This window comes from Mandrillus leucophaeus, unplaced genomic scaffold (genome assembly GCF_000951045.1).
Source record: "Mandrillus leucophaeus isolate KB7577 unplaced genomic scaffold, Mleu.le_1.0 Scaffold1366, whole genome shotgun sequence".
NCBI classification, from domain to species: domain Eukaryota; kingdom Metazoa; phylum Chordata; class Mammalia; order Primates; family Cercopithecidae; genus Mandrillus; species Mandrillus leucophaeus.
The window spans coordinates 231,342-246,542 of NW_012101328.1; the positions used below are offsets into that span (position 1 = coordinate 231,342).

At 38.0% G+C, this 15,201-nt stretch overlaps 1 protein-coding gene across 1 annotated transcript in view; it reads left to right on the top strand.

Annotated features, from left to right (window-relative positions):
• The window catches only part of KIAA0368 (KIAA0368 ortholog), a 114,495-nt gene extending 99,567 nt beyond the window's left edge, over window positions 1-14,928 (top strand). Inside the window, exons 37-49 of the mRNA XM_011973279.1 lie at window positions 1,717-1,806; window positions 2,871-2,937; window positions 3,501-3,592; window positions 3,669-3,735; window positions 4,288-4,479; window positions 5,027-5,235; window positions 6,087-6,130; window positions 6,225-6,417; window positions 7,669-7,807; window positions 10,220-10,325; window positions 10,525-10,613; window positions 13,180-13,251; window positions 14,645-14,928. Coding sequence (XP_011828669.1) covers window positions 1,717-1,806; window positions 2,871-2,937; window positions 3,501-3,592; window positions 3,669-3,735; window positions 4,288-4,479; window positions 5,027-5,235; window positions 6,087-6,130; window positions 6,225-6,417; window positions 7,669-7,807; window positions 10,220-10,325; window positions 10,525-10,613; window positions 13,180-13,251; window positions 14,645-14,784 — 1,500 coding nt within the window. The 3' untranslated portion in view covers window positions 14,785-14,928. The remainder of the gene's footprint in view (window positions 1-1,716; window positions 1,807-2,870; window positions 2,938-3,500; window positions 3,593-3,668; window positions 3,736-4,287; window positions 4,480-5,026; window positions 5,236-6,086; window positions 6,131-6,224; window positions 6,418-7,668; window positions 7,808-10,219; window positions 10,326-10,524; window positions 10,614-13,179; window positions 13,252-14,644) is intronic.
• The last annotated feature ends 273 nt before the right edge of the window (window positions 14,929-15,201 follow it).

The following is a 15,201-nucleotide window of genomic DNA, read 5'->3' on the forward strand; positions in this document are numbered from 1 at the left end:
TACAAAGTTAAAGAACTACCCATATAAAATTTTTTACTGCTTAGACACAATTTTAAAAACCTTAGAAATTTATTTAGTCAGTTCCTTTATTTAGTGGATGGAGAACCTCAGGCTCAAGAAGGCTGGATGACTTGCCCACTGCCATACTATGCTAATTTCTTAACTATTATCTGAATTTTTCGCCTGTAGTGAGGTGCTGCTTCTCCTGGTAAATTGTTGAGTATAGGTCAAAAGAAATTAGAGTTAGACTTAATGTGTGCCTTTGTTATAGCTACGGATTATTTTTTTTTTAAAGTTCTGTAATTTGAAAGTGAAAGTCTTTTATGGTGTGTGTGTGGATTATTCCTAATTAATTGAATGCGCCGAGTGACTTGAATTTCTGTTCTTTAGGCTGCGATGGATAGTGCTCGGCTTAGTGCTGCCAAATCCTCTCCGATGATGGAAACAATCAACATGGTGAGTGTCTTAAATAATGAGAGAGTTTGCTTACCTGAAAGTGTAATTCTTCAAAGTCTTCAGGCTATGTTAAATGAAGTAGAGACTTATGGGATGAGTCGAGCAGCTGTTGTGACTCCAGTTTTTTCTTAGTATATTTCTCTTTTCTTCTCTGTCACTAAGTGGAATAAATAGTTCCCCAAATACCAGAAACAGTCGGTCCAAATTTCTGTTACAAGGGACAACAACATATTAAGAGCTCTGTATAAATTTACATCTGTAGTCTTTTGATCTGTGTATTTAGAAAGGTTCAGAGTTGTGCCTGTGCCTAATAGTTACCTTTGGGAGGAACTAGGAAAGTTATAAGCTGGAGGTATTTAATGAAGTAGGTAACATAAAGGTAGGTGAAGAGATTGGGCAATGTCGATATGTTGTTTTAGTCATAGGAAGGCATTTGCAGTAAAGAGCTGCTTGGCACTCTCAGGTTCTGATTTCTAAAGTTCCTGGAGTCTTGGTAAAGTTACTCTGTTGTGTACTCCCGGTAGTGGTTAGTTAGCTATGATTGTGTTTACTGGAAATTAGTTTGCAAAGCAGATCTATACCTTTAGCAGGACTCTGAAGATACAGATCCAACCCCTAAAAAAATTGAAGTGTACAAAAAACTACGTTAAACTGGACAAGAGAAGTAGTTATGTTTTAGTACCTGTTGGGGGACTGTTACCAAAATTTGGTCTAAGAATGTTGTATCTTTGTTAGATTATTGGGGGGAAATAAAAATTTAAAGAAATAGGAATAGTTAGTGAATACCATTTATATTCATTATTAATAGAAAACATGTTAATTGCATTTTCAAAAATAAAAGCCAGCAATTTATAGGAAAATTCATCTAAGAAATTGACTTATTAGAGGGGATTTCGTAGGGTAGGCCCACTGTAGAAGGTCAATTTTTAGTTTAGGTTTTTTTATACCAAACATGGATTGATAAAGAGGAAGTAGGCCCGGAGAGATTCTTTATTCTTGAGTAACCATTATTTTCTTTTTTAGCAAATTGATGTTTTTCATTTTTTGGTTTGTTTTTAGTGTTGAATCACTGATGAATAATTTTTCTGTTTGTAGTACAGTGGTGGTTTTAATATTGAAATTAGAGCAGAATCAAACAGTGATTTTTCAACTTCATGTCAAATCCAGTGGGTACATGTTTGACAAGGGCAGTTTTTAATTGAAGATGTGGTCCTGACTTATTTGCCAAGGCTTACCTTTGTATTTGTCCTTTTTCAAAAGTGCCTGCAATATCTTGATGTGTCGGTGCTGGGCGAGCTAGTTCCTAGGTTGTGTGAACTGATCAGAAGTGGTGTAGGTCTTGGAACTAAGGTAAGTGTACTTTTCACAAGAAGAAATGTGCATCTTTATTAGTTTTGGCCATAAGGATATAACAGCCATCATGTTTGAAATTCATGTTTTACCACAAAATCTAATATTATTATACACTAACCATTTTATTTCTGTGGTTGCACCGATAACTGAAAACATGTAACTGTTCCAGTAAGTATTGTCTTAACTTACTTAGTGGAATCATTTCTGTTCTCTGGGTGCCATGTACGTAACCTCTAGGTTGTCATTCATTAGCAGTTCATGGAAATGCGCATCCAGTTATTAGGGCATGGATTGTTTTAGGTGGCAATTGCATTTTTCACAGAGGGGTCAGCAGTGTTTGAACAGAAAAATGTCTTCGTTTTCAAGATCTTTGAAGGATCAGACGCCCCCCCCCGCCCACCACCCTTTTAACAACAAATTAATAACTCACATTTTTTCTTATGACAAAATTAACACTTGCTGGTATTTTAAAATTTTAGCATTTATAGATTAGGAAAAAGTTAAAAATTGTCCAGAATTTTGCTATACAGAGATAACTGCTGTTAGTATTTTGGAGTGTTTCCTTCCGGTCTTTTCTGCACATGTATCTTCTGCAATGTCCTCTTCTAATGGCCCTGTGATACTCCACTGTATGGATGTAACATCATTTATTTTATTCCATCAGGGAACATCTGACTTGTTTTCAGTTTTTGAAAAATTAGTAAAGCACCGTGATGCTTTACGGTGATGAGGCATACCTGAAGATATTTGGTTAAATTTCTAGAAATGGAAATGTTAGCCCAGTGATGGACAAGATGACATATTTTGCTTTTCCAGAAGATTGTACCAGTTTTCTTTCTTTTTCACAATGTCTAAGATCACCCATCTTTCTCTTGGGAGTTTAAAAAATAAAATCTCTGCATTACTAGTTTAAGAGTTTTCCTTTTTCTGTATTGAATCCTGGAGGGGGTATTAGGTTTCATGTATTTTATATGTTTAAATTTTTGGCACCTAAGCCAGTGGTTTGGTAGGTAGAACATTGTGACCATCAGATTTAGACCTTTGCTTTTGTAATCCTGTAGGGTGGCTGTGCCAGTGTCATTGTGTCATTAACTACTCAGTGTCCTCAGGACCTAACACCTTACTCAGGTGAGTTTGTCAAGTGATGTGTGGTGATATTTTTGCACGGCCCTGTCTTGTGTGACAGAGTTTTAAAAAGGAAAAATAATTACCATTCAGACCTGCTTGTGATGCTGTGTGCCTTTTCTCCCTTCAGTCCCCTGGCCCCTTCATTTCTTTGTCTGCAGGAAGTGCAGGGTTTATCAAGTTTAGCAACTTTTCACTGTTCATAAACGTTTGATTTTTCCTTAGTGGTATATGGAGGTAAAAGTATCCTCTATTCCAGAGGACTTACCATTGATAGCTGATTTTACGTCAGCATTTTTCTCTTCTTAGATTGGTTTCTAGACTGGGCTAATGTTCTTTATATACCTGGCTCTCATTTTTGCAAATTTTTCCACGATATTCTGGTTTAATTTTAACTTTATATCAGGTGAAAGGAAGCAAATGGATATATAAATGTAACATTCAGAAATCTATACTGTGGAGGAAATCAGATGTTAATTATAGGGTTAGGTTTGTTTGGGTTCTGGGAACAGAGTGGAACATTTGGTCAACCAAGTATCAGATTTTTTTCTCTTTATTTCTGGTAGGTAAACTTATGAGTGCTTTGCTTAGTGGCCTGACAGATCGGAACAGTGTGATTCAGAAATCTTGTGCATTTGCCATGGGCCATTTAGTTCGGGTGAGTTAAATTTCTTGCTTGGTTAAATAAAACTCTGACAGTTACAAAGAAATACTTAGGATTGTTTCTTTTTCAGACTTCACGGGATAGCAGCACTGAAAAACTCCTGCAGAAGCTCAGTGGGTGGTATATGGAGAAAGAAGGTACCTTTCTTTTTCTATTTTATGTTATTTTAAATTTAGATGTTAACAGCCCAATAAAACAGTACAAATTAGGTCTTACCCTCCATGATTTTATGTGATTTGCTAGAAACATTTGTTTCTTTCCTTTCCTTTTTTTTTTTTGAGATGGTGTCTGGCTTTGTCGCTGAGGCTGGAGTGCAGTGGTGCTATCTCGGCTCACTGCAACCTCAGCCTCCTGGGCTCAAGCGATTCTTGTGCCTCAACCTTCTGAGTAGCGGGGACTACAGGCACGTGCCACCACACCTGGTTAATTTTTGTATTTTTTGTACAGATGGGGTTTCGCCATGTTGCCCAGGCTGGTCTTAAACTCCCGAGCTCAAGCTATCTGCCCACCTTGGCCTCTCAAAGTGCTGGGATTACAGGTGTGAGCCACCACAACCCAGCCTGCTAGAAACATTTCTAATTGATTTTACCTATTTGTTTTGCTATTGTATGAGTTGAACAATAGCCTATTTAGATCAGTTACCCTTAAAAACAATAAATGTCATAAAGATTTTGGTTTCTCCTTTTCAGAACCTATCTACAAGACCTCTTGTGCTTTGACTATTCATGCTATTGGACGATACAGCCCTGATGTGTTAAAGAATCATGCAAAAGAAGTCCTGCCTCTGGCATTTTTAGGCATGCATGAAATTGCTGATGAGGAAAAATCCGAAAAAGAAGAATGTAATTTATGGACTGAAGTGTGGCAGGAAAATGTACCTGGTTAGTAGTGTGATCTGAGTTAAACCTGCTTCTTAGGAATCACAGCTAGAATTTTTTACTTGCATTCATTATTCATAAACTCCTCTAAAGTTACTTTCCCAGGACCTTAATATGCCCCCATCCCAATTGCTGAGTTCTCAAGTTTGGCACTTAGGATTTTTGTCTTTACTCATTTCTCACTGCCCACATGAGAGAATACAAACTCTGTGAGCAAGGAGAGCTTTACATTTTTAATTGAGAGTGTGATTTATGTGGCCTTGGACTATTTTAGAGTAGTTTTCTAAATGTGTTTTTCACCTTGTTACATATTAATGGGTGATGCCCATTTGTGTGATACGTTCCTGTGGGCACCTAAGTTCGTAAAGTTCTACTATTGTGAGAGTAAGTCACACCACCAACACACTTTCTCTCCCTTTGAGAGAGTGGTGTGTTTTAACAGTTGAGAATCACTGCTTTTAGACTGTTGGTCACTGACTCTTTTTCAGACTTAGAAAAATCAGTTAATTTTTCTTGTCACTTAAAAGTTGTTTTAATTTTGCTTTCCTAGGTTCTTTTGGTGGCATTCGATTATACCTGCAGGAGTTAATTACTATTACCCAGAAGGCTTTGCAGTCTCAGTCTTGGAAAATGAAAGCCCAGGGTGCAATTGCCATGGCATCAATTGCAAAGCAAACTAGCTCTCTAGTACCTCCATATCTCGGAATGATACTGACCGCATTGCTGCAAGGCCTGGCTGGAAGAACGTGGGCAGGAAAGGTAAAGGAACCATTCATGCCCAGTTAAAGGGATTCTGACTTCATCTTTCATTTCATATAATAATAAGGGTCTGGTTTTGTGTAACTTCTGATGGATTATTTTTGTGAACCAGATTTCCTAGACGGTGGAGCTTTGGGTAAACCTTGCCCAATTAACTGTGGTATTTCCTCTGAAACTGGAACCCACGTGGCCTTGCATAATGGACAGTAATGCTGGAGATAGATACATTTTTCATATTCAGCCTTCCAAGTTATGTCTTAAACCAACTTGTCAGCATTTTGTATCTGTTGACCTTATGAACAGATCAGGATTGAGCATAAAAAGATCAGGATTGGGCCCATGTGACATAGAGTAGCAAGGTAGGCTGCTTCTAAACCTGGGGCTGAAGATGCCCATCTCTGGGACCTGTGAATTAGTAACAGTTATTTTTTTACACAAGGGCTTTAGTAGGATTCTTACAGTGAACACTCAGTGGGGAACATGAGATTGTGGCAACATAATGATCTTTATGTTGTAAAGGTCAACAGTGGCCCATGCGGTACTGAAGTAGTACTGGACTGGGAGTCAGACATCATTCTAATTCTGTGGTTGACACTGTTGTCTGTGAGACCTGGGTCAAATCAGTTCTTTAGGCTTCTACGAAATGGAGGTGAAGATAATTATCCTGCGTCCATGGTTTGGAGTAAAACTTGGTGGATGTGCTTAAAATTATGCATTAAAGATGAGGTGACAATTGTTAATTTTTGTTGTCACAGTTATCAGAAACTCCTAAGGTAATTATAATCATAGTGTAGAGAGTGTAAATGACATGTTTGGGATTAATAGTATGTCCTCATCTTTCACCCCCGTAGGAAGAGCTGTTGAAAGCCATTGCCTGTGTGGTGACAGCTTGCAGGTAAATGTTCTTTCAATGAGGATGCCATTTCTTAAACTGAACCTGAAAGCTGCAGCCTTTATTAACTTCTGATGCTTTTTTATGGATCCTGTAGTGCAGGGCTGGAAAAGTCTGTGCCCAATCAACCCAGCACAAATGAAATTCTTCAAGCTGTTCTGAAGGAATGTAGCAAAGAGAATCTCAAATACAAGATTGTAGCAATCAGCTGTGCAGCTGATGTCTTGAAGGCCACCAAAGAAGACAGATTCCAGGAGTTTTCTGACATTGTCATACCTCTCATCAAGAAGGTAATACCACCTGTATCCTCAGTTCTGGTTTATACTTTAAAAAGAAAGAGTTAAAACATTGTTTTCCCCTATGTCCTGATTATTAGGATTAGTTTAGCTGCAAGTAGCAGAGAAATTCCAAAATATGGCCTTAAACGAGATAGACAGTGCTATGTTTCTCATGTAGCATTGGGAGCATCACAAAGCGTTCAGGTATTCCGGCTCTTTACATCTCCCAACTCTGCCATTTCTAGGGTGGAGTCATCATCCTCAGGGTCCACAGTGTATGTGTGTTCCAGGCAGGAATACAGAGGAGGTGAAGCAAGGATGAAGGATCACAGTGGGCATGCCAGTTCTCTCTTGAGGAGAGTTCTTGGGCACCGCTAGATGGCACTTTGACTTATATCCATCCCGTTGCTCAGTACTTAGCACACCTGGCAGCAGACTGAGTCTTCATTCTGGGTGTCCATTTTGCCTCCATGGGAGAAGCAGAGAGTGGATTTGGTAGTGAATGAACAGTTTATGTCATAATAAACTTTGCCTTAGCTAATAAGCTAAGCCACCCCAGCCATCCTAGAATAAAGGCAAGAAGCTCAGTGTGTCATGTGAATTGCCTCTGCCATATAGTGGAGGATTTGGGTCAAAAAAAAAACCACTCAGGTTTCATGTGGAAAATGGAATACTCAGTTTTAAAAGTTGCCCACTGGTCCAAAAAAAGAAAAAAAGAGTGTGGTTTCCCTATTTGTGAAACATGAAATATTTTAAGTAACATTCTTATTTCTTATTGCTGCTAATTTGCAGTTGTTTTCTTTCAGTAATAAGGCTATTTAAAATAAATTTCTATTACAAACATAGTGATAGCATATGGATTTAGGAGACTTGTATTTTAAGTTGATGACATCACTAGCGAGCTGGACCAGTTGCTTCTCTTAGCCTCTGTTTTCCTATCTATCAAGAAAGAGTTTGGATTTATTCAGATCATTACTGAGTTTCTTCCATCTTTAATACCTGATTCTCATGCAGATCTCACATTATGCTCAAAAGACTACATATGCAGTATTTTTTAGCTTTTGTTTACAGATTCCTGTAAAGTATTTCCTAAATTTATTAGAGACACAATATTCTGGTTGTAAATGAGGAAGCTTATGGTAGAGAATTTACTGTTTAACTCTTGGTTAATAGCTCCTGCTCTAGTACCCTGATTGCTTTAATAGCATACCTGTAACTTTGAAGAAGAAAATATTAAATTTTATTTTCTTTGATATATCCTAGAATTCACTTGAAAGTAGTGGGGTGCAGACAACCAAAAATGAAGATGAGAATGAAAAGGAAAAGGAGCTCCAGCTGGAATATCTGCTGGGTGCCTTTGAAAGCCTGGGCAAAGCCTGGCCCCGAAACGCAGAGACCCAACGTAAGCACCAGAAACCGCATTTGAAGAAGTGCTGTAACCAGAGGTTACTTAATGAGAGCAAAGGTTTTCTGTATGACAAAGTATAGTTATTGTTTCTCATCGAGCCTGATTGATTAGTAATGAGAATTACTCAGTGGAAATTTTTTGTGTACGTGAGCATATCACCTCACTGATCAGTGTACCATTGCAGCGAGGGCTGCTGTAAGAAGGTATCACGGACTGGGTGGCTTAGCGGAAATTTATTTTCTCACAATTCTGGAGGATGGAAGTCTGAGCTTTTGAGATCAAGGCATCGTCAGCAGGGTTAGTTTCTTCTGAGACCTTGGCTTGGGAATGGCTGTCTTCTCCGTGTGTCTTCACATGATCTTTGTTGTCTCTGTGTCTTAATCACCTCTTCCTGTAAGGACACCAGACACACTGTATTAGGGCCCACTCATAGGACCTCTTTAAAGGGTCTGTCTTCTATCTAATAATAATACAGTAACATTCTGAGGTACTGGGGGATAGTATTTCAACATACGAACTTTGGGGGCATAGTTCCACCTATAATAACCATGATACATTTTATGCAGAGAATTTGATAGAAGAGTTCTGCTGATCTTCTTGATGATCATTTGGAGGAATCCACAAAGTTTATTAGTGGGGTCTCTTTATCCTAAAATGAATGGCCATGTTACCAAGTGTTCAGTAAGCACTTGAAATCCTTGTTTCAGTGAAAAACTCACTACTGGACGATTTTCAGAACTGGACATGTATTTCCCAAAGATGAAATCAACAGTAAACCTTTATTATTGGATGAGGTTGCAGTTAGTTTCGAGTCCCCTGATAGGGCCTTAACCTTGGGATGATACTACCCTTTACACTGGATCTTAGCCAAAAGGCCAAGAAGTGATGTTGCTACCCTTTAAGCTTGCCTTGGGTTGGGTCCTACAGTGCGTCCCGCTGAAGATCTTAGTGTGTGTGTCTATATATATATATATTTTTTTTTTTTTTTTTGGAGACAGGGTCTTGCTCTGTTACCCAGGCTGGAGTGCAATGGTGCAGTCCCTGCAGCCTTTACGTCCAGGGCTCAAGTGATCTTCCTGCCTCAGCCTCCCAAGTATTTGGGTATACAGGTGCATGCCATGACACCTAGCTAGTTTTTTGTTTTTGTTTTTTTTTTGAAGAGGTGAGGTCTTGCTGTGTTGCCCAGGTTGGTCTCAAACTCCTGGGCTCAAGTGATCCTCCCACTTTGGCCTGCCTCCTGAAGTGCTGGGATTTATAGGTATGAGCCTCCATGCCAAGCGACAATATTACTGAATGTTATTAAAAAAGGTATTGTTGAGTATTTGTAATTGGATATGTCTAGAATCAGAGTTAAGGTTCTCTTTGAGCCCTGTCAGCCTTTGAGTGAACTTACGTATTTGCTGTGTTTATAGGAAGAGTTTCCCAGAAGATACAAATTTGCAAGTGGTTTTATTTCTTAATATTATACACTGCAGTGGAAGTCCACTAATATGACACTATAAAGACTGTTACACTTTTCCTTGATAGGTGGAGACAGCTAAGGTAGGGAATTGTATGAGAAAGTTGATACAAACATAAAGCAGTTTATTTTAATATAAGACGTAGAAGGTTGTTAATAGAAAAGTGCATTTATTGCGAACCAAGGCCTTTTCTTTAGGAACTTAACTGTTACGCATTGGCTTCTTACATATAGCTACAATTTCTGGGTTTTGTTTCTTTAAAATAGAGAAATTTCAAGCTCTTATGAGACAATTCTAGTGCAGAATTCTAGATTTTTTCCCCCATTTTTACATTTGTTTGAGCCCTACAAAATCCTACAGTAATTAAAAACAACTTCGTTCTTAAGTTTTCTGCTGGTTCATCAGTTGGCATAATATTAATTATATAATTATAATTACAGTTGTGGTTGGCATAACAGGTTTATAAGAAAGCACTGTTGACTCTTGGTAAACCTGCAATTTGCAGAGGCTTGTGAGCATCTAGAGAGGAGCTCCTGGCCTCCAGAGTTCTCCTTTCTTTGGCTGTCATTCAGGGAGTTTTGAGGGGCAAAGAGGGTGTGGTTAAAGTGCTTTCTCAGTTCCATGGAGAACCATATGCCTTGAAAGTGAATATTTGTAAACAATTACATTGTACCTTTGTGGGGGCAGTTTCTGATCAAGAAAATTTGTTTGGGGATTGAGTACAAAGTCATGCTGAAGGTTTTGGAGAAATTTCAATGGCTTTAATTAAAAATATTTATTGTTTTATTTCTCTTTTTCCTGCTTTTCTCTCCCTTATCCTCCCTGCCTTCTCTTTTTCTCTGTCCCTCTGCCTTTCTCTTGCTCTCTCTGTCTGTCCCTCATTTATTCCATCTCTTGCTCTTTTATACTCTCTCCTGCTGTGTCCCACCTTGTCTTTCTTTTCCAGGTTGTTATCGTCAGGAGCTGTGCAAACTGATGTGTGAACGGCTAAAACTCAGCACGTGGAAAGTGCAGCTAGGAGTCTTGCAATCAATGAATGCCTTTTTTCAGGGGTAAACTGCTTCATGGTTCAGTTTTTTATTTTGTTCCCCCCACCCCTGCAGCATTTTATATATAATCAGTGGAATTTTTATACATTTAAAAACTAGTAGCTAAAGTGACAATGATACATACAGACAGAAATTGTGACAGGAAAGTTTTAGACTGTTTCTTAATAATTAGCATTTGTACCTTGCTTTCTGATTTGTATAGGTTAATGCTTTTGGAAGAAGAATATGCAGATCCTGAGGCTTTGGCTGAAATTCTGCTTGAAACATGTAAATCAATCACATATTCTTTAGGTGAGTGTAGTAAACTAAAACTGACGAGGGAGTCCTAATTTTAAAGCTAAGGAGCCGAGCTTCAAATATTTCCTACCTTGTCTTAGGAACTAAATTTCTGAAACAGCTACTGGACTCTGCTACTTAATATACTCCGTGTGTACCCCTTAACTGGAATATTTAAATCTGGAACTATAACAGGATTTTAGCATCTAGTTTAGAAAAACCTTCGTGACAAGTATTTTTACAAAATTGTTATTTGAAAGTAAATTCAAACTTACACAATGGTTGCAACGACAGTACATTTAATACTCTGCAATATGTATACACTTTACCCAGAATCATCTGTTAACATTTTGTGCCATTTGCTTTGTCATTTGGACTTCTGTATACATGTTTTTCTCCTGAACCATTTGAAAGTATGTTGCTTACATCAGGCCCCCTTTTTCCTCAGTTATTTAGTGTGCCACAGTACCATTGTCAACTTTAGGTAGTAAACATGGATGCAGTTTTTTAAATCAAATGTTTATTGTTCATACTCTAGTTTGTTCAGTTGATTCGGTAATGTTCTTTATTTTTATTTTTACTTTTTGAGACAGAGTCTCGCTCTGTCACTCAGGCTGAAGTGCAGAGGTGTGATCTCAGCTCACTGCAACCTCCACCTTCCAGGTTCAAGCAATCCTCCTGCCTCAGTCTCCCAAGTAGCTTGGATTACAGTTACTATCACACCTGGCTAATTTTTATATTAATTGTAGAGACAGGGCTTCACTGTGTTGGCCCAGGGTGTTCTCGGACTCCTGAGCTCGAGCAATCCACCTGTCTTGGCCTCCCAAAATACTGGAGTTATAGACATGAGCCACCACACCCAGCCAGTAATGTTCTTTATAGGATTGTTTTTTTTCCCTCCCCTTCATTAGGGAATCCAGTCCAGGATGATGATGATGATGATGATGATTATTATTATTATTATTATTATTTTTGAGATAGGGTCTGCTCTGTCACCCAGGCTGGAGTGCAATGGTGCGATCTTGGCTCACTGCAGCTCTGCCTCCTGGGTTTAAGTGATTCTCCTGCCTCAGTTTCCCAAGTAGCTGGGCTTACAGGTGCGTGCCATCAAGCCTGGCTAATTTTTGTACTTTTCATAGAGACGGGGTTTCACCATGTTGGCTAGTCTTGGTCTCAAACTCCTGACCTCAAGTGATCTGCCCGCCTTGGCCTCCAATTCATAGTTATTTATTGAATTTTGTTGTCATATATTTTTAGTCTCCTTCAATCTGGAATACTTTGTCAATCTTTCTTTGTCTTAGGACATTGACAATTTTGAAGAATAAAGTCCCTTTTTGAAAAAAACAATGTTTCTCATTTGGTGTTTGTTGTGTTCTCATGATCAGATCCAGGTTATGAATTCCCAGTTGGGATACTTACATAAGTGATATGTCCTCACATTAAGAGGCACACACAGTGTCCATCTGTTATCATTTGTGATGTTAATTTTGATTACCTGGTCAAGGTACTATCAGTTTTTCTCTAATGGCTAGTTACTATATTTTCCTTTTGTGTCTAATAAGTAGCCTGTGGGAACAGACCTTAAGATCATTCAAATAATGTTTATCTTCTTTACAATCTCTTCTCTATATTTAGCATGCATTGATGATTCTTCCCTGAACCAGTTTTTACTAAGATGATTTTGCAACTCTAGCATTTTGTCCACATTCACCATTTGATAGTTGGAATTCTATTGTAAGCAAGATTCTTCTCTTCTGCCCATCTTTTTATTTATCTGTTACTGGCATTGATTCATGGATTTCTTTCCCCCTTCAAAGGGTTTATAATTTAAGTTTTTAAATCTTAATTTGTTACTCAAATTGTCCCAGATTTGGCCAGTGGAAGCCCTTTCAAGCTGACTCCTGTGTCATTTTGACAGGTCACCGTCACTGTAGCACTTCTGTACTTTATAGCATAACAAGATTAAGGCCCATCTCATGCCTACCCTGCTTTGGGCTTGGTTGTATGTTGATTTTTTTGGTAGACAATTTCACCGTGAATCAGATGCCATGTCAAAGAGTGGATGCCAAGGAAGCATGCTTCAGTTGCAGTTGCTGGCAGTAACATGCTTTTATGGATAAAGAACTGGCAGCCAACAGACTTGTCTTTGCTGGGTTCCAGGTTTCCCTGATCGGCTTAAACACTGGGTCGTAGAATGTTCTTTGGTAAAATGAGGAGGGTCATGCAGACCTAAGGATCGTTCTTATGTGTGATGTGAAGATGATTTTGTGTTTGAGATAGTTTTTTCATCTTCCACTTCTAAAATGGATCATTTAAATATTACCATTTGTTGTGGTGATTGGTATACTTGGCTGACAGGTTTTTGTTTTCCCAAAGTAGGAGACTATGTACATTAGCACATTTCAAGTATTTGATACTTAGCAAAGGGAAGCTTCCTTTAAAACATAACAAAACAAAAAACCAGATGTACCCTTCCCTAGAGTTGTAATTTCTGGACATCTTTCTTTCAGTAACACAAATTTAATCTTGGAGGTTGTGTTTTTCAGGCAGGCCGTATAAACTGTATGATTTTTCTTTTTAGAAAATAAGACCTACTCATCTGTGAGAACAGAAGCTTTATCTGTGATAGAATTGCTGCTTAAAAAACTTGAAGGTAAGTTGTTGTTAGTTCTGACTGGAGGACCACAAAGCCATGTGGCATATGTTTTAGAAATTTTTTGTTTCATTTTTCTTATACTCTAAGCATATACTCTAAGCATATACAAATCAGTATGTATGCACATGCAATAAGAATGGACAAAGCCAAAACTATTAAATTTTACTAAATATTTAAATTTGATATTCTTTTATATATTTTTAATATATTATGAAGCTATAGTTGTCTTAAAGTAATAAAGTTTTTGTTTTCATCGGGAATCCTGACTTAATCTTGGTTAATTAGAGGAAGTGGTTGACAGTGGCATGTGTACATGTAAATAAGCAGAACGGCACACTGAAAAGTGGAGTTGGAAAAACATTTTTAACAGTTATCTCCCTGAGTCATCAAATCTGGTAGTAGCAATTTTCTTAATCCTACTTCTTCTCCCCTAACCTGTTTTTCTTCTAATGGTCTATCAGTGGGCAGGGTAGGGGGAACTGTTAGCATTTTCTCCAGTGGTGTATCTGTTACTGATTTCAGAAGGAGGACTGTCTTCTTTTTTTTTCCTGTCTCTCAAATTGTTTTAACTTCATGGATTAAGAATGTAAGAGATGGAAACGTTTTTCCTGCAACCTTGTGTGTTTGCTCTTTCTACTTCTCTATCTTTGCTTAGCAATTAAAACACCTCTCTTAGGGCTCCATCAGACAGAACTTTTAGACTCAGTAACACTAAACATCTCCCGATCCCTTTTTTCCTTGTTGAGATAAAAGAGCTAGGCACTTAAGTCATATTACCAAATTCTCAGTTTGCCAGATACGTACTAATATAGTCCAGATGAGGAACATGAGGCTGAAGGCAAGCTAAACTTGCTTGAAGCCACATTGCTAGAAAGTGGCAAAACCTTGTAAACAAGATTTAAGATTTGATATACTTTCTTATTTTCTAAAATTTTCAGTGTGCATATAGTTCTCAGATGCCTTACTCAAAGAAAAGGGAGTGTCATCTACTTAATCGGACCTTGCAATTATGAAATTTCTTACAAGTTTTTCTTTTTTTTTTTTGACTGACCATATCTTACGAAATGGCCTTGCGATGGTGTTGTTGAAATGACTTTTTTGCTACAGTGTGCCTTGCCCCGATAATTCCTTCTTCCTACTATGCTTCATTGTAGTTATTTCGCTTTCTCCCACTGATACTGGGGGAAGGAGAGGAAACTCCCTGATGTGCCTCTAGGCTATTGTCAAGAATTAGGTTTTGAGACACCTATTGAACTTATCATCATTATATACTGATCTGTTATCAAGAGGTTGCTTTGCATTTATTTGGGGGATAGGATATTTTTAAATTTTTTTCTTGTCCTGTAAGGAATCTTTGGGGTTTTTTCTTTTTTCTTTTTTTTTCATGCAGAATCTAAACAGTGGGAATGTTTGACATCTGAATGCAGAGTGCTCCTAATTGAGTCTTTAGCTACTATGGAGCCAGACAGCAGACCTGAACTGCAGGAGAAAGCAGCGTTACTGAAGAAAACACTTGAAAATCTGGAATAAATTAGAAGGGGAAGAAACAAACAAGTGCCATGTTCATTGGGGGTTGAAATGGTGGTGTTCTTTGAAAAACCAAGTGGGGAAGAGTAAAGATTAATCTGTAGCATGCATCATTCCTTGGCTGAAATAAAAAGAAAAAGCCTTAAATTTTGTTCCTTATTAGCTTTATTTTACTTTATGTTTTTAAAGTATCTGGGCTGAGTGAGCTTAATGGAACCTTGGATGTTTGAGGGGTGATTGTAAAGGAAACTGGCAGAAATAGTTGTTAAAAGAGTACAAGCTATTATTAAAGGAATTAATAGACAAAGTTGCAGAGCAAGCTGGATAAAAATCTTAGAACTGCATTCAAATTAGTTATTTCAGGAAGGGGCCTGTAAATAACTTGTTTTAACCTTCCTCTTAAACCTGAAGAAATAGGAA